Raw genomic sequence first — 18,531 nt, 5'->3', positions numbered from 1 at the left:
CGGGCGCCTAAGCCGGTGTGGTGCGGCTCGTTGGCGGCGGGGAGGGGCGGGTGGCGGCGGGTGCCCGCGCTCGTTGATGGTGTCAGCGCGCGGCGCCGCGGCAGGGGAAGGCCCCGCCATGCGCGGGCCGGGCCGGCGCGGGGGGGCCTGGGCCTGGCGGGCGGCGGGGGTGCGGGCGGGCGGCCGAGGCCCGCGCTAGCCGTGTCTCTCGGACATGTCGCGCCTTCCGGTCCAGAGGCTTGTCGCGGCGGCGAGGGGCTGGCGCGGCTTCTCAGGTCAGAGACTCCCTTCTTCCCCCGCACGCCTTACTTCACCTCACCGGTACAGCCCGGCTCGGTGCCGCTGGGCCCTGCCCGCCCCTGTCCAGCCCCCCGCCCGTGGCTGCCTCCGTCCCCGGGGCTGCGGTAACTGACTGCCCGGGGCACGCTAAGCGATATCGCCGCTTAGAGCCCTTCCTTCCCTCGGCGCCGCGGCGGCCCTGAGGGCCGGGCGGGCTGCGAGGCCGCCCTCGCGTCCGTTTCGCTGTGGGCGCGAGGGGCACGGGAAAGCAGCTCTCTTCGGCAGCGGAGTCGTAGCCCCAGTTACGGTTGAATCCGAGGGAAGAACGGTTTATTATTTGAAAAATAAAGCAACGATGTGGAAAGCTCCTTGCTGTCTTCAAAATACGCTTTATTTAGTGCCTGTTGTGTTCTCTTGTCTCGTTGCAAGGTATCCTGTTTGTCCTCTGCGTAGGTGGAAACAGTGAAAACCCTCTCTTTTTAGGCTGCACAAAAAGCTGTAATTCTATTTCACTGCCTGGATCTCCAGCCTGTTACTCCAGTCAATAATCACATAGTGAATGCTTTATGTTATGATTATCAGTTGTCATGCATAAGTAATCTTCAATTGGTAGCTAATCATACTGGCTCCCACAGAAAATCCACAGTCTATATGTCCTGCTATAAGTCTCTTGAGTCTCAGCTCCCTGAAAGGCAGGCAGCTGTTCTGCTTGTGTTATACTTGCTTATGCTAGTGAAAAATTGATTATGATTTGTTCTAAGAATCCAGTGCCATGCCTTGGCAGCATGAATTGATTTTGTAGTAGGCACATGGTAAGTGACGTAAAAGAGAGCCAGTTTCCAAAACATCAGCTGGTAGATGTTAGGAAACTGATTACCATCTCCTTCCATGTGTCTGATGGTTTGTATCTAGGCAGAAGCAATTCTTCAGCTGCAAAAGGCTGTGACTGAGAATTCCAAAGTTGGTAAAGTTTGTGACAATGATGTTTAATTTTAGCTATTGTCCTATCGTGCACACCCTGAGCTCCCAAATGCACACTTGTAATTCTCTTTAAAACTTGTCTGCTTTGGCTGTGTGTGGATTTGGAAGTGGGATACATAAATGTATGCTTCTTAGGAACTGTTTTCAGTTTGGCTAATGCTACTGTCAAGTAAGTTAAATACATAAACAGGGACTCTTGAGTATCTTTCATACAGAAAAAAACCACATTGCTATATAAACTTGTGTTATTTGATGGTTTCTTTGTGGCATTATTAGTAAAAAAAGAACTGGAAAGGCCTTGAAAACTGTGTAATTGTTCCAGATGAGTGGTATTTTTTGAAGACATAGTCAAGAAAAGACGATATATAGGTGGTGTGCTTCAAGCCCTGCAGTGTTTGAGGGAAGCAAGGGAGGGAGAATGCTGAGTGCGTCATGAACACCAAGTGTAGAAATTGGGATGTGCAAACCGACATGGCTTTGTGGGTTTTCTTGCTGGATTGTCCGGTTTAGCATACGTTAATTTCTTTCAATCTGTTTTGTGAATATTTGATCATTAGTTGAGTTGTGTGCACGTTGTTTCATAAACTATTACGGTACACAACAAATTGAAAAGTTAAGGAGGGATGTTTATGTCATATAAGGTGAATGAATGCTACTAAGAGGCAGATGACTGGAGTATAATTCTGCAGTTTTCTAACTGGAAGGGTCTTTTACCTTGACATGGTGCATTTTTTTCCTCTAGTTTGCAAGTCATGTGCTCTCCGAAGATTTTCCATCCAGCCTGCCCAGCAGAAGAAGATTCCAAACCGGTATTTGGGCCAGCCCAGCCCCTTCACACACCCACACCTTCTCAAACCAGGTTAGGTACAGGCCCTGTATGAGCCAATCATTGGTATTCTTTCTTGTCTGTATTTTGCTGAGATGTCTAGGACAGAGTATTGATTTGCTGCATCATACGGGTGTCTGATTTCAGCTGTTTATGATTACCTTCATTAGGCAGTAATTATATTTAGTAGTTCATTTCCTTGTCTGAGATGATACTGATTCCAAAAATAGGCATCACATGTTAGCTTTTTACCGTTTTCTCATGGGGTGCTTGGTGTCACTGACTTCAGTACTGGAGACCTTTCATGGCAGTGGCATCTTGGGAGCTCATTGTCCTGCAAATACAATACAATTTATATTAAGGGAGAGTCCTTTGTGCAAGCTGAACTGCTAGAATGCTTCATATCTAATGTCTTGCGGGTCACAAAATAAAGGTGTCATTCAGAAAAGGAGATCAGGGAGAGATTTATTGAGAGATGGACACTACTTGTCTAAAAAAGCATGCCCCCTTCAGAAGAGTATTCAAGCTGTGAGGAAAAGAAGAAAAAGAGACTTGTGGCTATAAAGTTAGAAGGTAGTGATGAAAGAGAAGCTGAAGTTGTGCAGTTTTATGAGATTAATGAAAATGAACATGTAGGTATGAGATGACCATGATTAAATCTAAAAAAAATGGGAAGTAAAAATATGTTCAAGAATATGTCCAGGAAAACATTCTGGTTCTGTGTTCTTTTTCCATAGATAGGTGTACAGAAAGAACAGATGAATATATAAACGTGCACTTACATATTTAACTGTAGAAAAATTTGGGTCAGAAGGGACCTCAGGACGTTACTGGGTCCACCCTCTGCTCAAAGCTGAGCTAACTTCAATATTAGATCAGGTTGCTCAGGGCACTGATTAACAGTTCACAGTAAATGAGGTTGACGCTTTAAAAGTAGTCACAGCTGAAACACTGGAGATTAGTTCTAGCTGCCCATAGTAATTTTCCATTTAATAAAGGAGTGGTGTTTTCCTTCAAATAATACAAGATTGTTTTATTGCAATTATTGTTTTAAAAAGCAAATGTCTTTAAGGCAAAGAGAATTTCCAGGCCTTGCAGTCAGAAGACAAATGGGATTCCCCTGTTCCACCCTACTGCAGCTTCTGAACTTCACTGGACTGTTTGTGATAGTTAGAAAGCAGACTGGAATGCAGCGGAGCATAGGAAATTTGCAGTGTAATATTGCGGAAATGGGGGGTCAGATTGCATTAAAACAGTTTCTGTGTTCCCTGTCATTTCTAGATCTACAGAGTAAAACAAATTTGGTGGTTTTGTTTTTTTCTTTAAAAAAAACAAACAATACTTTTACACCAAATAGGTGTTGGGGATGTATGGTGTTGAAAAGGTGTAAAGTTTAATGCAAATACAACATATGTGATTTTCTTAAACTCTCTTTTGTCAAGGAAAAACATTCTGAATAGAACTTCCCCCTCCTACCCCACCCATGCAAGAACCCACTTACCGTACAAGTCAAATTTCAATTTTTATTCTAGAATTGTCACTGTGTAATACATTGAAGAGGAAGAAAAGATTATGAAAGTAGAAAGTTAACAGTATGAAAATGCAATCTATGTTAAAATAGGGTATTAGCCAAAGTACTGATTAAGGCTCGTGTATTAATTTAAATCATAGTTAAGGAGTCTCACAATTTTAAAAATACGTACTTAAGCTGTTGTTGGTTGTTCTTTCAACTTCAGTCTGGTTTTGGTGAGTATCTTGATCACAGTACTTCGTATCCTTCGTGACCGGAGCAGTTTAAAACATACTTTTGTCTAAGAGATAATTTGTTTAGTTAGAGTCATTAGGAATATAGTATTTAACTTTGGAAAAATCTGATTGTTAATTATTGAGAAAAGCTACATCTGCCCTGGAGAAGATTCCTTCTCTTAATCGGAGTCTGCCACCAGCCTGCAGTTCATGGTTTCTTCCTGCCTGGAATCTTGTGACTGGTTAGACTCTGCAACCTCTGTGTTTCTGCCTGATCTCCCAGTATCTGTAACACTCAATCCACCCCTTATGGCTTAGAACTAGTTACTTTATGAGTTGACTTAGTGTGTATTTGAATAGACATTCTAGCTTTATCTGAGGAAATTAATGCTCAGCCTTAGGAGGTAATCTTCTGTTCAATGTCCAGATGCTATAAAACCCTTCAGCTTTCAGCAGCCAAAGTCCAGTTTGCCTTGCCCCTTCCTCTTTTTTTACATGTCTTTCTGAAAACATCCATCTGTTTTGGATGTTTGTCTAAATCTACCAGGTTTTGTGATTTCTGCTTTTGCATAGAAATACATAACAGAAAATCCGATTTGTTAAAATAAATTTCTGTCTTTGCATGATGGAGGAGCAGATTGAGTGAGGATGTGCTGTAGGAACGGAAGCTGAAGAGTTGCGTGAGAGAGCAATGGAAAGGCTAATGAGGGACCACAATGAAGCCATGCATTTGAAAAGCATGAGGGAGTAAGCAGGAATCAGGCATGTGACTAGTAAAATATTGTGAGTGCCTTGAATTTCTCGATCTCATTTGTTTTGTATTCGTAGGAGAGGTAACCCCGGGATTGTCACAGGTGGAATATGCTCTTCGCCGACACAAGCTGATGGCATTGATCCAGAAAGAAGCCCATGGCTGGGAAGGATTGGACCACACAGTGATTCTGCTATCCAACCCCACGTACTACATGAGCAATGACATCCCCTACATTTTCCACCAGGACACTAACTTCCTGTACCTCTGTGGGTTCCAGGAGCCTGACAGCATCCTGGTGCTGCAGAGCATTCCTGGCAAAGCGCTGCCCTACCACAAATCCATACTTTTTGTGCCCCGGAGAGATCCAAGCCGAGAGCTGTGGGATGGGCCCCGATCAGGCACAGATGGAGCAGTTGCTCTCACAGGAGTAGATGAAGCTTACACCATTGAGGAGTTCAGGCACTTGGTGGCCAAACTGAAAGGTAACAAAAAATGGAGGGGGAATGAGGTGAGATGTGGTTTGCAGGGTCTGAATGGTGTGGGTTTGGAAGGTGGTCTGTGACCCCAATTCAAGACTATCATGAACTTGGGGACATGCCGGGGGTATGACAGTGTGACAAAAGCAGTTGGAAGTTCTTGTTAGCTTCCTGAGGGTCACCAGTGGAAATGTAGTTTTGAAAATAATAGTTTTTCCTCCCCTCTGAATTTCTTGTGTACCCATGTGAATGCCAGTGCACATCTGTGAAACGTAAGGAACAGGATGAGCAAGAGAGCATTGCAAACTGTGTTACTGTTTTAGTCATATCTTTTTGCTGACAGAGCCAGAACCAGATGAATTTTAGGAAACTTGAAGGTATTTTATTCATAATAGACTTGGAAAATGATCTACACAGGGAGGTTGTTAGTCCACTCACCTTTTTTAGCTAGGTGTTGACTTACTCTTGAAATACGAACATTGCTGTCCTTTAGACGTGTTCTTCTGCAGCTAACATCACCATGTAGCCTCAATACTTATAATCCAGGGTGAACTTAAATGCATTATAAAATGAAGCTGAAGGCTTATGACAGTATAAAAAGGGCAAGCGCTTGGGGGATTACGCAAATAAATAGAGTGAATTCTGGAGTCTTAAATACCATCTCGGATTCTAGTTATTTTGTTTACAAAAAGGATATATTGAAAATAGAAAAGTCACAGAAAGGGCAACGAGGATGATCAAAAGTATAGAGTGCATGTGAGAGACGTGCTGGAGAAACCTGCTCAGTTTGAAAAAGAGAAAACAGAAGGTAAGGTATGAGAGATGTGTATGGTTATGGAAAGCACAGAGAGGATGAGTAGGAATGATTAGTTGCTATTTTTCATAATTTACAAACAAAGGGAACGCTGAATGAAATGATCACATGGCAGGTTTTGACACCTTTTAAGTTTTAAGTTGTAGATCATTCATGGAAGGTTTGGAATGTCAAAAGTATAAATGGATTCAAAAGTTTTTAGTTCCTTGGGGGAGAGGTCCATGAAAAGCAGTTAATCACTGTTATGAAGATGCAGCCTTGAAATGAAGAAACCATAAGTGCGGAGGATGTGCTAAGGGAAATACTCTTTCATAAATGCCTAGTTTCTTAGAGACTTTTTGTAAGCAATGCTAGCATTGCTAGCATTTTGTAGCTGCTAACGGCTACTGTCACCAAAGAAGGAAGGCCTAGGTGGACATTAGCTGTGACTCAGCATGGCTTTTCTACTCATCCCCATTTAAAATGCTCCTGTGGGGAGAATGTGGGTGCTAACTCTGATGTTCTAAATAAATTTCAACATAGGTAAATATGTTTGTCCTCAGTAAGTTCATCTTCTCTCAATGGCTGAAATAAGCAGTTGTTCCCCAAAGATATTCTGAAGCGTAGTTGATAATGACCCTGATTCCGTGTGGTGGGTAAAAGATAAATTGCCTTACAGCATCAGGGGGGACAGGCTAAATGAGAGAACAATTCAGAACATGCACCACTGCAGTGCAATGACTACGTAGCTTACACAAGTGCAACTTTGATATGCAAACTCTGAATGGATCTGTGCAAGATGCATATATTCGGTGATGATCGTAAAACCCGATATTTGCATAGAAGTGGGCATTTGTCAAATATACATGCTATGAATTGGTAATCTTCCAGATTTTGAAGACATTGCTAGTATCCTGTGCAGTGAAAGTGTCTATATGGTCTGTAAATGCAGATTCAGAGGAAATTAATTTCTCAAATATAGCAACAGGTCTAGTTTAGGAGGAGTGAGTTTGTTCAGTATGGGGAGGACATTTCTACATTTATTTTCATCTGTGTCAGCTTTTGTTTTGTATTCCAGGTGAATCAAACATTGTTTGGTATGACTTGACGAAACCAGTGCATACAGAGCTGCACTCTGACTATATGCAGTCCCTGGCTGAGATAAAAGCTCGGAACAAAAACCACATCCAGGGCATCCGACATCTAGTGCAAAAGCTTCGGCTGATCAAATCTCCTGCAGAGATTGAAAGGATGAAGATAGCTGGACGGGTGACAGCAGAGGTATGGGGTCGTGCGCTCTCCAGATGAACCAGTGCATTCCTTTAAAGAAGAAAGGGGAGAGGGCTGTCGATGGGGTGACATGGGTTGGAAGGGTAGCTTTGGTCTAATCTGTTACTGAACTGCTGCATCTCAACCATCAGCTGGGCTCAGCTCCCTCCACATGACAAGGGGAAACAGGAAGACTGCTTGGACTACCATCTTCTCTCAATTAGTGTAACTCCAGCGAAGTCAAGCCAGCAGCTGTTAGACTTTGTTTAAAAGCAATATCTATTCAGGAACAGGGGTAGCCTCTTCACTCTCTTCCCAGCTTCCCTTCTCCTTCCCCACGCCATTTTCTTTTCCATTTATCCTGTTGATTTTGCAGAAACAGGATTTTTGTGAACACATTGCCTGTGTATGTCTCTGTATTCCCCCTTCTCCCTCAAATACCTTTTGAACTCATTGGCCAATTTTAAACAAATCTGACAGATACCTCAAATGCAATTATGTTTTTGTAAATGTTATTAAAATAGATAGCCAAATAGAAAAGAGAGGCACAGCTTATCCTTCTCTGAAGGAAAAGCTGCATAAGGCACTCCTATTATACGTGAGGGAATCCATAGGTGAGACAACTCATAAAATGCCAACCCATGGGATCAGCTTCAATCATCTAATCCTTTTTCAAAAACTAGAGTAAATCAGCCCCTAAATACAGTTTCACGGGGAACAGAGCTTAATTGGTTCTAGTCTTCACAGCACTCTGCATTTTCAGTTGCCTCTGGTTCCTGTGTTCTAGGCCAGCTGATTTTAGGCCTTCCTCAAAAGACAGCAGGTAAAAAAAAAGAACTTCCCTCAAGTTCAGGCTCATTTGCTAACTGAAAGGCCCTTCTTTTTCATAGGCTTTCACAGAAACAATGTTTGCCAGCAAATCCCCAGTGGATGAAGCCTTTCTGTATGCAAAGGTGAGTACTTTGTGGTTGGAGGTGAGATAGAAGGGATGGATGTTCTTTATCCTTCCAGGAAACTAGAAATGTCAGATCTCTCTATAATGTGTCTCCCACTGTAGCACATTGCTCCTTCACCCAACTCTTGCGGTTCCTAGGACGTGCGGAAAAGTCAGTGTGAGGAATTCTTCAGCTGTACTTCCCATACCCTTATTGAAGGAACGTAGTGGTTGTCTAAGTTTATCTGCTATTGATGTCTTTTTCTATTGTATTTAAATACAAAACCTGCTAAACAATCAGATATATAGTTATAATCTTACTCTATAATACAGTTCTATTGTACAGAATTTAAGTAGTTACAACACATATTTGTAAAGCCTGCTTCTCTTGACTCTAGCCTCTTACTACCTCAGATTACCACAGCTATCTTGAAGCAGTGTAGATGCCTCTCAGGACTAATTGGCCTGCACATTTGGTAAGGAATTTTGTAAGGAATTACAGTGAGATGCCTGTTTGAGAAACATCAGCAGGATTTGACCCTCTGTTATGACATAGATGGGCCTGTGCTGACATGGCACTGACTTGTAAAGAAAATTATTTTAATTAAAGTGTATTTTACAGATCAATTTTTCACTCCAGATTAGGATCATAAAACTTACTTTACTACATGTAGGCATCCTGGAGTGTTCTGTCCCATGTGGTTTTGGTAATTATAGGAAAGACACATTATGAATATATTGAGGATAAAGAGAGTCTTTATAGATGTAAGTTTATTCATTTCCATGCTTTCATCAACTTCATCACTCAAGAAAGGTAAAGATCTTGAGGCTTACTGTGCCTTTTTTCTTTTTTTCTCCTCTCTGACATCAAGGTAGTGCATGCTTTCAAACCTTCTTAGTTCAACAGAGTCATGAAAATAGATACTGCTGTAAATATGCTGGTACTTTGTAATTTTAAAAGACAACAACAAAACATGGCTGTTGTCATGCTGATATTTAGGATCTTTGAAAATTCGCAGTGTCATATGACAACTAAGAGCATTACTTTATATAAGAACAAATCCTCACCTGGATTTATGACAACGTAATGAATGTTTGATGCAGTATTGAACAGCTTGCACCAGAAAGAGCTTCCATGAGACCAGATGCAGGCTTAAAACACTCTCTTGAAAAGTGGGTAGTTCTGTATTTTTTTTTCTCCAGTGTTCTTGGAAAACCTTCAAGGCTGCTTTCATTTAGTGAACTCACTTTCCAGTTTCACTTTGTGTTGTATGAATTAACAGTTGTAGGATGTGAATTATAACAGCCCCAGGGCAGTTAATCACCTGAATCAGCAGTAACGGTCTCCTCCTCTCTGAATTGGTATTCCAGTTTGAATTCGAGTGCCGGGCTCGTGGTGCTGACATCTTGGCATACCCCCCCGTTGTTGCTGGTGGCAACAGATCAAACACTTTGCACTATGTGAAGAACAATCAGCTCATCAAGGTAAACCATATGCTGTCCAGTAACTTAAAATGCAGTGCTGTGACACACTGTCCCCATATGTGTCCCCTAGCTGCTCTTTGTTTTGACTGAACAGATCAAAAAACTTATATATTTATTTTCAAGTGAGCGGGGAAAAGGAATCCTGCCCTGGTTAGTTTTACTGTCAGTGACAGATTAACTTCACTCCATTTAGTTTCTTTCTCTCCTCTTTGCACTTGCTGCAGCATTTTCTGAACAGTGGAAGGACTTGCAAACAAGCTTGCAAATAACTTCATTTAACGAGCATGTCTACTCCCACACCGTGTGCAGCAGTGTGCAGTGCTGGGTGGGTTGCTAACCTCACAAAAGAGAGGGACCACTGCAGCAGGCAGAGTGAAGGCACTGCGGGGGGTCTTCTGCTGTCACTTGCATTGCTTGGCCTTGCTTTGCAACATAAGGTACAATAGCGCATTCCTGCTCTGGCGAAGCTGAAAAGCGTTTTGGACTCTGTGTAGGCCTGCACAGCAGGGAAGGGGAACAAGGAGGGAAAGGATCAGCGTTAAATGTTGAGAGGTGGATTAGATGGCTGTAGGTAAATTAATGTGTCTTGTCTTATTTTGAAGATTCACATTATTGATTGAACCCTCTCGAGCTTTCCTGACAATACACCTTTAGATTCAGATAAGTATTTTCAGGAGCAGTATTCCCCCACTGCTCTACTCACGATTCACTCTTCAGAGGAGCATATTTTTCCTCTGTCTTAATGCAGGATGAAACTTTCCCACTAACATTGTCTTTTCTTGAAGCTGGCATGCTAGCAGACCTTGAAATGATCTGCAGAGACAGACGTACAAAAGATATGACAGGCTGCTTTTGGCAGAAAGAAGCCTCCTTTGTTATACTGTCATCCAAGGTCAGGCGTGCTCATGAAACTCCAGTTGCTTCTGTTAAAGTTGTTCAGTTAAATGACTGTCACTTGTTTTTTTCAAAACTGTTAAGTAGGAGGTTAAACCCATAAACTTGACTCTTTCTTTTCCTTTGTGTGCTACTTCCTATAGATCTTGTTGCCAAATAGGCTAACAAAGTGTCTAATTTGGAAGGTATCTGAATGCTGCTTACGGCCTCGTGTGGACTTCATTCAGTCTGCCACTTAGTGGACTCAGCTTTAAAGAAAGAGGACAAGATGCATGACATAAGGCACTTACTCGGACAATCAAACCACGGGCTGAATTCCCTTAGCCAATAAATTGTTACTTAGCTTGTTTAATTACTTGGAAGAGGGGAGGTGCTATAATTTAATATTTTACTTAAAGAATTGAACCAGCTATTCTGAAAAAGTTAAAAATACCATGTAGATGGGTAGTTAATGGCCTGTCTATTCAGTGGGATAGTGAGATCTGCTCACTGCTAGTTTACTGTGTAAGTATTTGTGGCACTTAACTGTACACAACGATAGTAGCTAGCACTGGAAGTAGTGCTAGCAGTGAAATTCTGCTTCTTATTTTTTCCCTTAACGTGCTAGAATTATTCCTTGTCATGCCACATCATGGCTGCTGGCACAGTCTCAGATCTGTGGAGTGAATCTCTATAAAAGGCCTTGGATTACACGTAGTGTAAATCCATGGAGAATTTAATCCAAACTTTTTACAGATGTCACTGCTCTGTTTGTTGTTAGCCCCTTTAAGGAGGGAAAGCGAGGCAGGGATTTTGTTCCTGGCCCTTTGTCTTTTTTGCATGGCTTTTTGGAAGATGTGCAGTCAGTGATTTAATTGACATGGAACGGTTTTGCTGAAGTGAATTGGAGGTTCACATCTCCAAAAGTTTTTTCTTCATCACCAGATAGATTCAGAAGCATATCTTAGAGCAGTCAAGAAAGTCCCAGAAGAGAACAGGGAAGATGGTATAAGCTATTCAGTAGTGCATTTACAGTAGTGATACGCTGTCAGAGAAGTGATTTTGCTGGGTCCTCCTACCTTGTGACAAGGTTAAATCTTTAGCTGTTAGTGATCTTGTGGGTAGCTCAGAAATCTGTTTTTGTGGCAAAACCCTTCTGTCTCAGTCACTAGCAGAGAACTTATAGTGAAAGGAGTCACTGGTGTAATTTGCTGGAGTAAGCGATCCGGGTGTGAATGGGACTGATGTCTCAGAGCGCAGAATAGTTCAAGGAAAATGTCTTTTTTTTTTTTTTTTTACTCCAAAGTGTTTGAAAATCAGCGTGTTAAGAGTTCAGGTTGTATATAAGCATAACAGAGACTACCTTGCAGAGAAACAATCCGACTGGAATAGCTGTTCATAAACAGTAGCACCTGTGGTGTTGTTCTGCAAAAGGAATTCACATCTTTGCAGCTGCTTTGCCAAAATAAGTACATAATCTCCTTCCTGCTCTCAGAAAAATCAATTCAGTTAATAGCCGGACTGACCCACAGGACATTTTTTCCTGTTATTCTCCAGGATGGTGAACTGGTCTTGCTAGATGGTGGATGTGAGTCTTCCTGCTACGTAAGTGACATCACACGTACCTGGCCTGTCAATGGAAGGTATGCTGCGATAAGGCTGTTTTGAAGAACTTTGAGAAGCTCTTAAATAATTGATGGATTGAGTGTATGTGTGTTTAATCTCTGTGTGAGTAGTTTTAACGTGTCCCATTCTGTGATTCTTCAGAGTAATCGAATTATATAAACTAATCTTTCAGCATGAGAAGCAGTATTCCCCACTGCCTCATTAATTACTGCATTAATATGTGTGATTACTGCTATTTTCAGCTATTACAGCACGCTTAAAGTGCAGAGAGGGCTTTTGTGCATTCAGCTGTGGCTGACTCTGGTTGTGTGTAAGAAAACAGGAGTTTACTTGACCTGTACATGGCTCTGTCAGTTGTGAATTTGCTGGTGCGGTGTCCCTGCAGTTGTGTGTTTAATTCCTGTATGTTTTGGCTCAAGTGCATTCTTTTTCCTGCAGTAGCTTTGCCTTGCTTTGCTTTGGGGTTAGGTTGTCAGCTGAGAAACCCTGCCAGAAGCAGGGGTTTGAAACACTTCAATACACCCAGTGTATTGAAGGGCATGTTGCAGTGATGCTGTCTGGCATTTCATATAAGGAGCAGTTGCTTTCCTTTCTGACTTTCCCTGCTCCAACATTGAACTGAATCTGTCCCCAAAATAGGTTCTGGGTGGAGGTTTAATTGTGAGAAATGTCCTTTGTTCCTTTTCTCAATGGTTTTCAGGTTCACCAAACCCCAAGCAGAACTATACCAGGCTGTCCTGGATATCCAGAAGTCCTGCCTGAGCCTCTGCTCCCCAGGCATGAGTCTAGAAAATATCTACAGCCTCATGCTGAGCCTTATTGGACAGAAACTGAAAGAGTTGGGGATCCTAAAGAGTAGCATCACTGAGAGCCCCTTCTTCAAGGTACTTGAAGTTTTTTTACTCCAGCTTCCCCCCACTAGGCCTGACTGTTTTCTCCTTGGGTTATGCTAGTGGCTTTAGTTTGGCTCAGGAATGTGCTTTTGAGATTAATCTTCTAATTGTCCCCACTCACCGTGCTTTAATTCATGTTGTGGGCTGGTCTCAATACAGGACTGGATTTCTCTCAGACAAGGCTAAACTTGAAGATGTGTTTCAACCATTCAGCGCACAATTTGGTCTGAAGTAACCCCCCAGTCTTACAGGCACATAGTGTGAATATGTGTTCCTCAACGCTTGCTGTTTCACCCTGCAGATCCATTCCCATTGGTCTGCACTACTTGTTAGTGTAGATGCAGCTTTAGAGTACAGACAGTCTGAAGGGACTTACAGAGACATTGGCACTAACAGAAAATTCTGGGTCCAGGGCTGGCTGCAGGCAATTAGTCATAGTTTTGTGATCTGTTTAACATAGCATAAATCTGCAGTGCCACCAAAAGGTGCAGCCCATTCTTCTCAGTCATTCCACCTGCTGCCTCTTCTGCACCATTTTGTGTTGGTATTGGGATTCACAGAGCTACCTGGTGAACAAGACTGGGAAACTGGTCTGCCTTGGAGCTGAACCTGCAGATAAAATAGGATTGGTTTGCAGTTAGAGAAGTTTATCCAGTCCCACTCACTGCAAACCTGCATGATTGCTGATGCCAATACAAGAAAGATGGCAAAACCAGGTGATGGAACTACCCCTTTGGCAGCAGGACAGATTTCTGCCAGATTTAATTGTCCTACAGTGTCAGTGCAATAACAGCACAAGTTCTTGCCTGTGAATGGAGGCTATCATGCCGGTTTCTGTCGGCAGGCGGCAGCACAGCCAGATGAGACCAGCGTCTGTCTGCAGCTCACTCCCCAGTGAATGTGAGGAGCGTGGGGCAGAAGAGGAATTAGCTCTTTGATTCCTGCTGTCAAGGAGCTCCTCTCTGGAATGAGGGGGATTAGGGGATTAAGATGGTGTGGGGGGAGGCAGTGTCAGCGCCCTGTAGAGGTGGATTAAAATCCTGCTGTAGCTGCTGAGTGAAATCGGCACAGCATCCACTCTGTCGTGCATAGGAGACCTCTTTGCCGCATCACGTAGCAGCTGTATCAGCTGCTGTCGGTTGTCAGGGTCTGCTGATGGGAGCAACGCAGGGCTTGGATGTTTAAGGGATGGAAAGGGTTGGGGCAGGAAAGCTCACTGAGCCGAAAACTGAAGTCTTGCCTGAGATGCTGGGCTTGGGCTGTTCTTTTCAGAGGGGGAAAGGCAGTCTGCAATATGCCTATAATAGGCACTTAGTACTGGTGGGTTTTGAGGGCCATCCAGTTCTGGTAAATGGAAGACAGTCCCTGGTGACCTAGTCATGGCAGTAAGATTGCTAGTTAAGCACATAACTATTCTGTCTCTTCTCCCCATCTTTTGTACTGGAACAAGAGGTTGGGCTGTGTTTAACTGCCTCCATGACACTTGTTTTGTCTTCTGCTAGGCTGTTCGAAAGTACTGCCCACATCATGTGGGCCATTACCTGGGCATGGATGTTCATGATACCCCAGATATATCCCGATCGCTCCCGCTCCAGCCAGGCATGGTGATAACCATTGAACCAGGTAAAGATACACAGTCAGTGGTGGACAAAAACATGCAACACTGAGGATAACAGTATTGCTTTCAGTAATTAGTTGGTCCCTCAGACCAAAGCATTCAGGTCCTTTCTGGTGAAATTGAAAATGGTTACAGTATTGGAAAACATTAAGTTATTCCCCTCCCAAAGTCATTACAGTATTAGAAAACCCTATTTCCCTCCCAAACACAGCCAAGGTAACAAATCGTGTGAGTAAACTCTCAGACAGTGATCGAGTGCAGTGCAGAGAAGCAGGGTCAATTCACTTGTGCTGTGTTCTGTGTTATTGTGACTAAAGTACTACCAGTCACTGGTAGCATAAGTCTCAAGCATTGCAGTCTGCAATTACAGGCATTCACAACTTAGCTTTGCAAATTAGGCATTTCACGATGAATCTTTCTTTCTGCTTGTCACTCGATTTGGAGCTGTCAGCTGGAAACTGATATTTAATGTTTTGCTCTTCTCTCTCTCCGTTCAGAACACTGTTAAAATCATCATTGTGAACATAGCATTGAGAGCAAGAAGTGCAGAAAGGCCAGCTGTAATTGTGGAAGTTTTTATTAACATGTTAGTGTCTGTAAGCACTGAGGGACACTTTCCTTTCTTTGCCCACCAACTGCCATGAGTGAGGGGAAAGAGAGTAGCTTTCCTTATTAAAAATTTTCAGGATCAAACTCATGTTATGTTGCTGAAAATCCAACCCTGCTCTCGTGGTGCAGTAAGGGAAAGGTGGTTGTTATGGAGAGTGTTGTGTGTTTTAATTCCCTTCCTTCTTTCAGGCATTTATATCCCTGAGGATGATGTGAGTGCCCCGGAGAGGTTTCGTGGCATTGGTGTGCGCATTGAGGATGATGTTGTGATAACAGAGGATGCACCTCTCATCTTGTCTGCTGACTGTCCCAAGGAGATCTACCACATCGAGCAGATCTGTGGCTGCAGCTCATGATGCCCCTTCTCTGCCTCTTTCATCCTCCTCAGGAGACGCAGCCCTCCAGGAATGCAGATCCCTGTAGCTGGCTATAGTTGTCAAGGGATGGAGGGTGTGGACAGTTGATGGCCGTTTCCAGGACTGGGGCTGGGAAGTGGAATGGAAAAAGCTTGGGTACTGAGGGATGAAAAAGCAAAGCAACCTTTTCTGTGTGCATTTTCCTTCTGATTTGATTAGTGCTGATGTTGAGCTTGTTGCAGGACATGGGGGTGGGTTCATCTCCCTGCTTTGTGGATCCATCTCTTCTGGTGCCCTTGGAGGGATGAATTTTGTCAGTGCCACCAGCAGGGCTTCTGCCTGGTCCCTCTCCAGATGCATAGGTATGACTGCTGAGACCAGGGCCTCGTTTTTTCCCCTTTAGCAGTAGTTTCACAACAGTCAGATTTTAAAAATGAAGCTTTGATAAATGGTGTTTTGGGGGAATAAAGCGTGTCAGACAGCTTTCGTTTTTATAGAGCCCTGGGAGAAGAGGTTTTGGTAGTCAGGAAGATGGGTTTGGTTGGGAGGTAGTTTTATCTGAAGCCTGTGGAGAATGCTTTTAGTATTCTAAGGATAAGGATGTGTTTGGGCCTTGTTCAGGCACATGCAAAATAGGCCAACAGCAGGAAAAAGCATCTCATCTGGTCTTTCAGCTTATTGGAGCGTTTGGTAATTTCCGAAAGGACAGATAGGGCTCAGGAGGTTGGATATACCCAATCTTGCTGTCTTCCACATTCCCTTCTTTTTGTCCCAAATGTCCATTCCAGTCTCCTGTTCTGAGCCCACCTCTATCCTGGGAAGCAGGGCTATGTTGGCTGTGCTGGATTCCACTGGTGAGCTGCTGGTTGTCATCTAGATGTGAGGTGTCTGATTCTGGGACAGTCCCAGCACCTTTCTGGTTTGTGCTGTAAGTGCCAGCAACTTCAGCAGTGTATTTTTGACGAGTCTGCCCTATGGCGAGTCTCAAGTCTTTATACGGCTTTTATATGAAATTTAAAGTAATTCTTTTAAAAAATTCTGAGGGCAAGATCACAGCTGCCTTTTGCGTTTTGCCAAGTGCAGTCAGTAACTAATGCTCTGTGATTATATTTTTAAGGCAGCTGCAAATGTGATTAGGGGCTAGGATGAATGAGGAGTAAAGAGAAGAGTTGTCTTCCCTCAACATCAGCCTACCACCCAGGCCATTGTATGCAGTAGTAAATACACCTACTAGAGGCAAACGTGGTGCCTCTGTATTTACTGAAAATATTTTGACAATCAGCTATTTAACATGTCTGAAAAATGCCTCTCGTCAGTGCATCTCCTTTTATTTATGCTTGCTGTTGCATCACATCATCTTACTTCCTTTCTGGTGGTAGCTTTCAGTTTTTTTCGTCTGTTATTTTCAATTTTCTTTTTTTTTCTCTTCTCTTCCTATATTGTCTATTTTTGACCCATTATAATGTCACTGCTTCCTAATCCATTTTGCTTTCTAATCAATGTCACTGCCTCTTCCCCGGTTTGCCCTAATTCCCCACAGTGAACGTGGTCAGAAGCATGTGGGGAAGGTAGTCAGGGTTCCTGAGTTCGACTTCTGGTTCTGTTGCTGTGTAACCGCTAGCGAAATCTGCTCGTTTTCTCTCTTTTTTCTTTTCTGTGTTTCATTTCATTTAGTGAAAGCCAAACGGACGATGTCTTGTGTCTCTCACTGCTTTTAATGGGATCTGGGTGCGGGCACTGGGGTTTGAATTTGGCACTTGAAAGGCAGCCAAGACATGCCGTAATTTTATTTTTTCAACATGACGAAAAGTAAATGCTTTTACAGGCTTTAGTGTATCGAGTTTCACCTAGTTAAGAGAATCTGCTAATCTTTGATGGAAGCCTTTGTTAGATGCTCATGCGTTACAGTGATACGTACAGTGTAAACTGTTAGAAGGAAGGCTTGCTAAGTGTGGACACAGAACCAATGAATACTTCAGATGTTGTTCTGATCTGTAACACGTTTGTTGTTCCAATTACACCTGTTAGAGCCATGTCAACTGGGACAAATCTTGGATTTTGTAAACTATGTAAGCAGCTTAAAATAACATTAACCTGAGAGCTACATGTGTGTGCTGGTCTGCACATCTGCCTGTGTACCTAACAGAGTTAATAATTGTACTTACTGTAAATAAGCCTTTGAAATACATATATAAAGTTATTTTTAAAATAAAACAATGTGTAGAAAGTCATTTCTCGGGCCATCAAGTTGCATGGCTGTTCAATAAATATAAGCACCTCCAGAAAGAGCATTATTTTTCAGCAAGATTTATAAATTATCTGTAACCTATCTTGGACTTGAAATAACAGTGTCAAATGCAGGCACGCACTAATTGCTACTCATCTCAGGAAAATCCTGCAACTTGCAAACACCGATAGATTTTAGGAATGTTGCGGATGAATGTTTCTGTCAGTAAAGAAGTGTTTGTGACTCTGCTGAGTGGAGAGTAATGGATCTGCTAGGGCTGCTGTTCTCCATCATGCTCAGTGTGTCTGATTTAGACTGTGCATTGCTCCATATTCTGTAATTCTTCCACAGTGTTCAGCCATTTCTTCGGCATAAACTGCTGCTAATGTTTTGAATCTGTTGTTCCATGTAAAGAAGAGTGCATTTTGCAGAATGTATTAAATTTGAGTCTTGCAACCTAAATTTTTGAAGGCTTTTTCTCACTTGTTGCAGGGGTGGATAATCAGAGTGTTGTCTGGGACCTACACACATGCTGCAGTGTCCCTTGAATACAACCAAATCCATGAACATTTTACATGGCCTTCATCGAGAAACTCTAAAGAATCCCTTCTCTGGCTGCACATACCCGTGGCCTACCTCCCCAGTCGCCAGTCCTATACTGCCAGATTTACGGTCTGTCTCTGCCACAGAAGAGATTCCTCGTTCCAACCACTTGGGTGCAGGAGCAGCTCTGGGTGGCAGCACAAGTTGCCAGCTGCTTGATGAGGGCGATGGTGGGATCACTGG

General features: G+C 42.9%; 1 protein-coding gene across 1 annotated transcript; it reads left to right on the top strand.

Annotated features, from left to right (window-relative positions):
* The first annotated feature begins 178 nt into the window (after positions 1-178).
* XPNPEP3 (X-prolyl aminopeptidase 3) lies at positions 179-18,207 on the top strand. The gene is made up of 10 exons (XM_076337231.1): positions 179-275; positions 2,003-2,119; positions 4,661-5,068; positions 6,934-7,136; positions 8,015-8,077; positions 9,430-9,543; positions 11,974-12,059; positions 12,743-12,926; positions 14,438-14,558; positions 15,352-18,207. Exons 1-10 carry the CDS (start codon positions 215-217, stop codon positions 15,516-15,518), a joined length of 1,524 nt encoding a protein of 507 aa, XP_076193346.1. The 5' UTR covers positions 179-214; the 3' UTR covers positions 15,519-18,207.
* Positions 18,208-18,531: the final 324 nt, after the last annotated feature.

This window comes from Aptenodytes patagonicus, chromosome 1 (assembly GCF_965638725.1).
Source record: "Aptenodytes patagonicus chromosome 1, bAptPat1.pri.cur, whole genome shotgun sequence".
NCBI lineage: Eukaryota > Metazoa > Chordata > Aves > Sphenisciformes > Spheniscidae > Aptenodytes > Aptenodytes patagonicus.
This window is presented reverse-complemented; position numbering and strand designations above follow the sequence as displayed.